Below are 7,558 nucleotides of genomic sequence, written 5' to 3' on the forward strand. Positions count from 1 at the left end.
CCGAACCGAATGTATTCTGTTCCGAATGCAGGTTTTCTTATCGTCGCGAGCAGCTTTGCCAGCTAACTCGATCACTTCGGCGGCCGAAGCTATATAACGCCGGCTAGGTGGACTGGTGCACCTAGCTACCTAGCTACCCTTGCGGGGAACTCCAGATCAACACGAGTGGGAACTCCAGATCAAGGTTCGAGCGGGATTTTGCCTTTCCCTTCACTTTTCCTCCTTTGCCATATCCAACCATGGCTGCTTGTGTTGGTTTGTTGATGTGAGGTGATGCGAAACGATGTGGTGTACGGTTCGGATGAGAATGATCGTTACGGCAGCGGAGAGGGGATTTTAAGCTGACTGGCTGGCTCGAGAATTACGCATGTGTGAGACTGCGACCAATGTTTCCCTCATTTTTTTCTTTTTCCTTTCCAATCGTGCTTCATTCTATTTCGCTGCTGCTCTGGTTGCCCGTTTTGGTCGGTACGATTTGAGGAGCACAAAATGGACCAATCAAAAATAGGCACATAGTGTATTTAGACAATGCTTGATATTTCACAATTATTCAATTATTTATCTCAAGAAAAATGAAATGTTATTCGTTATGATAGATGCGTAGATATATTTCCTATCAATTGATGCAAAAACCTTTGCGATCTATTGAGAAATGCTCGAGTTATAAGCGTTCCAAATCTTGCATTTTTTCCTACTTGTTCAGTGCCTAGATTTCCATTTCACCCCCTATATCTTCCGGTTAGACGTAGTCCTACGTCAAAAGTGCGTCATCAACGTAGAAATTTTTCGCCAAGGCTTCTGACGCGAGAGGAAACTTGGTTTGTTCATCACGTGCTAGTTGAAGAAGGGCTCGCGTTGCCAAGAAAGGGGCCGCAGCAGTTCCGTATGTCACAGTTGTAAGCTCCAGCACACGCAATCGATCCTGAGGAGATTTTCGCCAGAAAATCCGTAACAATGAGGAGAAAGCAGGGTCCATTAAAATCTGACGATACATTTTAGCTACATCAGCACTCAAAACGTATCGGAACTTTCGGAATCTAATGATTATGGACAGCAAATCGCTCTGTACGGTTGGTCCTGTCATCATCACATCGTTGAGCGATAAACCAGATACTTTTGCGGAAGCATCAAACACAACTCGGCATTTTGTTGTCGTACTTGAAGGACGTAGAACAGCATGGTGGGGAAGATACCACTTCAGCAAATCAGGGGGATCATTGCGCTCGTCAATTTCGCGACAATGTCCGAGTTCCTCGTACTCGTCAAGGAAGGCGTCATACTGGGCTTTCAAATCTGGGTAACGTTGCATCTTGGACTCGAGCGTGTAAAATCTCCGCAGGGCCATAGAACGAGAATCTGCTAGCTGAGAAGCGTTGTCTTTCAATGGAAGATGAACGATGAAACGACCACTGTCATCTCGACGATAAGTTGCAGCAAACTGTGCTTCACATTGCTCCTCTTCGGTCGATGGAATATTTTCTGGTGACACACTTTCTACTTCCCAAAATTTCTGAATAAGCTTCTCGACTGGATCAACACTAACAGCACAAGAACGTATCGCTAAATTGGAAGAGGAACTTTCAAGCAGCTTGCCTCCAACCAGCCATCCCAGTTGGGAGTCATGAAGGCTAGGGAGATCGTCCTTCAGTTTCAAACACCCTTGTTTCATGATATCGTAAAACCAATCCATTCCAATAAGCAAATCAACTTGGCTGGGCTCATGGAAGGATGGATCAGCCAGTTGCAGACCTGGAGGAAGTTCCCAATTTTGCAGATTTATTTTCACCGACGGAATGTGACCAGTAATTTTCGGTGAGACCAAACAATTTATGATGAAGGAGAAATCACTGCATTTTGAGTGGACGTGTACGGAACATTTTTGCTTAATTGTTGACCTTACACTGCCTATGCCTATTATTGGGTCACTTACTTCTTCCACGTCAATACCAAGTGAGTTGACGAATGATTGGGTTATAAAACTCACCTGGGAACCGCAGTCTAGCAGAGCTTTGCACACACGAGGACGTTGCTGATGATCGAAAACATCAACGAGGGCAGTGAGCAACACCACCTGACTCGCTGGATTCTTCGGCTTGTTGGAGTGTGCTGCTGTTACCGAGATCCGATGATCGGCATCCACGTTGAATTGTGAAACCTTGCTTGGTTTCGGAACCACAGGATTCGGCATCGCTGGGGGGCACTTCTTTGCAATATCTTCACTAGAAGGCCGCGGTGAACTGGTACGGGCAATTCTTCACGCTGTGTCCACGCCTCAAGCAGTTGAAGCAGACATTTTTCTCCTTGACTTTGGACAGCCGGTCACTCATAGTGAGGCTGTTGAACCACAAACACTTGAACGTTGGATGAGCTTCTCCACACATCTCACATCGTTGATCCGCCGTTGTTGCTGCGTTGACTTTTGAAATGATTTGTTTTCCTCTGGGTGTCTTCGGTGTCGGCCGTTGTGATCCAGATTCTTCACAAGAACCATGGCATCTCTCCAGAACTGAGACGTGGTCCTTCAAAAATTGGATGGTATTCTCGTATGTTGGTAGCTCTCCTCGCTTGATAGTAGACTCCCACCGCTTCTTTGTTGTAGCATCCAACGCACGAGCGATCAGATGAACGACGATTAACTCCGATACTCCGGTGAACTGCTGGTTGAGGAATTTCAAATTCTGCACGTGACCAGTGATGGACTCGACCTAGCTCCACGTAATCCTCTTCCTGCAATTTCTTCGTACCAAGTAAGCCAGCGATATGAATGTCAATCATTCGCCGCTTGTCCTTGAATCGTTCTTCCAATAGTTGCCAGGCGTGCTCGTAGTTTCCATCGCTGATTGTTTTTACGTCGATCAATCCTGCTGCGTCACCAACGAGAGCTTTCTCAAGATGATACAGCTTTATTCGCGGTACTTCGTTGGTGCGATCCACAGCGTCTCGAAACATGATCTTGAATTTTTCCCAGTTCTCGTACCTCCCGTCAAACGTGGGAATGGCACGAGGAAGGGACTGCTGGATCACGACGGGTTGTTGATTTACAGCTAATGGCATCGCTTGTTGAAGGTGATTCGGTGGAGGTGCGGTCAAATTCTCAAGCTAGATTTCGAGAATGGTTGACACCTCTTCGTGTAGCGTTTCGAAATGCAGGAATTTTACATCTTGATCCTCTCGCTGGTTGGGTGGAATACTTGCCATAACTTGTTGGTGATATTGGTGGTACTCGGTGTAAGCAGTTTCCACCTTCCTGATGTAGACCTTCACTTGAGCAGGAGTGAGCTCAGTCTGGTCCACTTGCTTCAAAATATTTTTGATACGCGTGACGTTGCCCTGTGCTGTGCCACGCATATGGATCAACATGTTTAGTGTTGCTTCCGCAGCTTCGTTGTCCTTGGCGGACGGCTTGATTGGCGTTCTTGTTGTTGCCATTTTCTCACTTATTGTCTTTGATAATAACTTCACTCACTTTTGTTCAGTTCGTTAATTTTCACTCGCTTTTTAGTCTTTGTTTTTGCTCACTTTTTTCGAATTTTCTCCGTGTTTGCTTCCGATCCCTCACATCCACTCCACACTGCGCAGCAACGATGTTCATTCGTCGGATGACGAACCAAAACGATGGTGGATTTTTCCACCAGAATGATGACACATCCGGACACTCGACACACTTGAGTATCCGGTTCGAAGGACCAATTAATATGTTGGGGCTGCAGTGGACTGTAATGCGCCGGTCGATATAGGGTGCTCGCGTTCCCAACAGGAACCGAGCCGGGTGGGAGCGGGTACCGCTGTGTTCCTTCCCAGGAGGGCAACTGGGCCGGACTCCTTGGGTTGGCTTCGCCTCATGAAGCCAACGTCGCAGTTGGACTGGACTAGCGCTTGGCTAGCAGCAACCGCTTGCACTTGATGAGCCTTGAGAAAGGCTTTCTCGTGAAAACTCTATTCACTCTTTTTATTGCGGCAGAGATGGAGGACTGGATGTTCCGGCGGTCGGACGCAAACACTGGAGACTACTATTTACACTTTCATTTTATTTACAACTTTTCTCTTCTTGTTTCTATTTGAATTCACTGTGATGTTCACTGTTCGATGGTTTTATGACGACTGATGCGCTCCGCAGTAGGCGCGTCACATTTATGATGTGGCACCGGAACGGGTTTCTTCTTGCCGGCGGTGCAACTTCTTACTGCCGACGATGCAGTTTCATTGCTGCTGCTGCTGCTGTTGTTGATATTCTTGCTGCTGCTGCTGCTGCTTGCTCCGATGTGCACTGCACCACTGCTCACGCAAAACTGAATGCCGTGCCGCGGCAAGCGTGCATTTTTATGCCGTCGAGCACAGCGTGGTTTAGCGATGGCTGGCTCATAGTTGCGCTGTGGGAGGGGTACTCGTGGTTTGTGGTGTGGTGTGCAAACTCTGCATGCTGCTAGATGCTGTCACTTCAGTTCGGTCGGTGTGGAACTGAACAGATGGTTTAATGGCCCTGAAAAGTGCCTTGTTTTATGGAATGGTTCCAATTTAGAAAACTTAGTACTCGTGGTTTTGAAAAAAACCATTTCGAACGCCCTCGATGCCGCCTTGTTCTGGATTTGCCACCAAAGCAGTTTGTATAAAGAACAAACTTTTTTCTTCTGCTACCTGCTGCCGTTTTGCGATTGCGTTTGCCACTCGCCACTCGCTGCAACTGCCTGTTGTCTTGATGTCCACCGAACCGAATGTGTTCTGTTCCGAATACGGGTTTTCTTATCGTCGTGAGCAGCTTTACCAGCTAACTCGATCACTTCGGCGGCCGAAACTATATAACGCCGACTAGGTGGACTGGTGCACTGGTACTAACGCGCTCGGCCTAGCTACCCTTGCGGGGAACTCCAGATCAACACGGTTCGAGCGGGATTTTGCTTTTTCCTTCACTTTTCCTCCTTTGCCATGTCCAGACTTGGCTGCTTGGGTTGGTTTGTTGATTGGTTGTAGTGCGAACTGATGTGGTGTACGGTTTGAATGAGAATGATCGTTACGGCAGCGGAGCGGGGATTTTTAAGCTGACTGGCTGGCTCGAGAATTACGCATGAGTGGGACAGCGACCAATGTTTCGTTCATTTTTTTTTTCTTTTTCCTTCCCAATCGTGCTTCATTCTATTTCGCTGCTGCTCTGGTTGCCCGTTTTGGTCGGTACGATTTGAGGAGCACAAAATGGACCAATCAAAAATGGGCACATAGTGCATTTGGACAATGCTTGATATTTCACAATTATTCAATTATTTATCTCAAGAAAAATGAAATGTTATTCGTTATGATAGACGCGTAGATATATTTCCTATCAATTGATGCCAAAACCTTTGCGATCTATTGAGAAATGCTCGAGTTATAAGCGTTCCAAATCTTGCATTTTTTCCTACTTGTTCAGTGCCTAGATTTCCATTTCACCCCCTATATCTTCCGGTTAGACGTAGTCCTACGTCAAAACTGTACAAGAGGGGGCTTAGGCAGGAGCCTTGTGGTAGGCCCATAAAACTGTATCGAGAAGATTTCAAGCTGCCATGATTGAAAAACATGTGCTTTTCTGACAGTAAATTGTACAGGAAATTATTCAGAATTGGTGAAAGTCCACGATTATGAAGTTTCTCTGAGAGAATTTCCATGGAAACTGAGTTAAATGCCCCTTTGATATCGAGGAAAACGGAAGCCATTTGTTCTTTGCGAGCAAATGCGATTTGGATTTCAGAAGATAGCAGCGCCAGACAATCGTTCGTCCCTTTACCTCGGCGAAAGCCAAACTGCGTATTTGACAGCAAATTGTTCGCTTCAACCCACTTGTCCAAACGAAGTAGAATCATTTTCTCTAACAATTTACGAATACAGGATAACATTGCAATCGGCCTATACGAGTTGTGATTGCAAGCCGGCTTGTTGGGTATTCGTATGGCTATCACTCTCACTTGCCTCCAGTCATGTGGGACAATATTCAGCTCCATAAACTTGTTGAACAAGTTCAGCAAACGCTGTTTCGCCAAGTCAGGAAGATTCTTCAACAAGTTGAATTTAATCTTGTCCGACCCAGGAGCTGAATTGTTACATGAGAGGAGGGCAATTGAGAATTCTACCATCGAAAAATTCTCATAGTCGCATTGGAGCGGAATGTCGCGTACGACGCTTTGTGCAGGAACGGAATCGGGACAAACCTTTCTTGCAAATTTGAAAATCCAACGGTCAGAGTATTCCTCACTTTCATTTGTATGGTTCCAGCCACGCATTCTCCTAGCCGTATTCCAAAGAGTGCTCATAGCGGTCTCCCTTGACAAACCATTGACGAACTTTCGCCAATATCCACGCTTTTTTGCTTTAATCAGACCTTTTAGTTTGGCTTCTAGAGCTTGGTACTTTCGAAACCATTCCACTAGTCCAGTTTTCCGGAATTTTTTGAAAGCGGATGATTTTTCAAGGTAGACCTTTGAACACTCCTTGTCCCACCAAAGTGATGGAGGACGACGTCGGAAAGTAGTGTTCTTTTGAGCTTGAAGTGCGCTTTCGTAAATCAAACTCGATATAAAATTATACTCTTCGAGTGGAGGAAGTTCATGCATTGAAGCAAGTGCTTCAGATATTATTTCTGCAAATTTTCTCCAGTCAATATTTTTCGTGAGGTCATACGCAATATCGACTGGCTCACGAGAACCTGATTCATTGGCGATCGATAAAATTATTGGCAGGTGGTCACTACCGTGGGGATCTTGGATTACCTTCCACGTGCAATCCAGGGATAACGAAGAAGAGCAAAGTGATATGTCTAGCATACTTGCCCGTGCAGGAGGGTTGGCTATTCTAGTTGCTTTCCCAGTATTCAAAACTGTCAATTTGAAGTTGTCGCACAGATCATAAATCAAAGTGGCACGGTTGTCATCGTAGAGTGAACCCCATGCTGTTCCATGGGAGTTGAGGTCACCTAAGATTAGCTGCGGCTCCGGCAGTGCCTCGATGATATCAAAAAACTGATGGCGGCCAACCATAGTTCTTGGAGGAATATATATCGAGGCAATGCAGAGGTCTTTGCCATTGATTTGTGTCTGGCAAGCGACAACTTCAATTCCTGTCATCGATGGGAGAGTGACTCTATAGAAGGAGTGACATTTTTTAATCCCCAATTTCATGTCATTTCGATCGAGGCGAATAATGTTGAAATCGTGGAAATTCAGTTCGTCGGCTGAAGAAAGCCATGTTTCACAGAGGGAAAATACATCACAGTTAGAACTATGAATTAAAAATTTAAATTGATCTAGTTTAGGGATGATGCTTCTGCAATTCCACTGTATTACAGTGGTCAAATTTTTCTTTCAAAAATGTTCTCACAATCGGGAGCAAACATAATACTATGCTTTTAAGAGGGTCATTTATATTTAAAGCATTTAAAATATTGTCCACCAGGTCAGAAAGCGCAAGCAAGCCAGATTGTGGCTGTTGCCTCGACCGCGAAAAAGGAACAGACGTGTTGGGCTCTGCTCCGGGAAGTGCTGAGGACCCCTGGTGCGTAGAAGAACCGCTTAAACCAGGAGGTACTTGCTTCGGT

At 45.7% G+C, this 7,558-nt stretch overlaps 1 protein-coding gene across 1 annotated transcript; it reads right to left on the reverse strand.

Annotated features, from left to right (window-relative positions):
* Positions 1–751: 751 nt before the first annotated feature.
* LOC129761287 (uncharacterized) lies at positions 752–2,188 on the reverse strand. The gene has a single exon (XM_055759003.1). The coding sequence runs from the start codon at positions 2,186–2,188 to the stop codon at positions 752–754; it is 1,437 nt and encodes a 478-aa protein (XP_055614978.1).
* Between the last annotated feature and the right edge of the window lie 5,370 nt (positions 2,189–7,558).

This window comes from Toxorhynchites rutilus, chromosome 1, assembly GCF_029784135.1.
Source record: "Toxorhynchites rutilus septentrionalis strain SRP chromosome 1, ASM2978413v1, whole genome shotgun sequence".
In the NCBI taxonomy this organism is placed as follows: domain Eukaryota; kingdom Metazoa; phylum Arthropoda; class Insecta; order Diptera; family Culicidae; genus Toxorhynchites; species Toxorhynchites rutilus.

Excerpts from the sequence above, each read along its gene's own strand:
- LOC129761287 (XM_055759003.1), bottom strand. The coding sequence starts at position 2,188 with ATGCCGAATCCTGTGGTTCCGAAACCAAGCAAGGTTTCACAATTCAAC.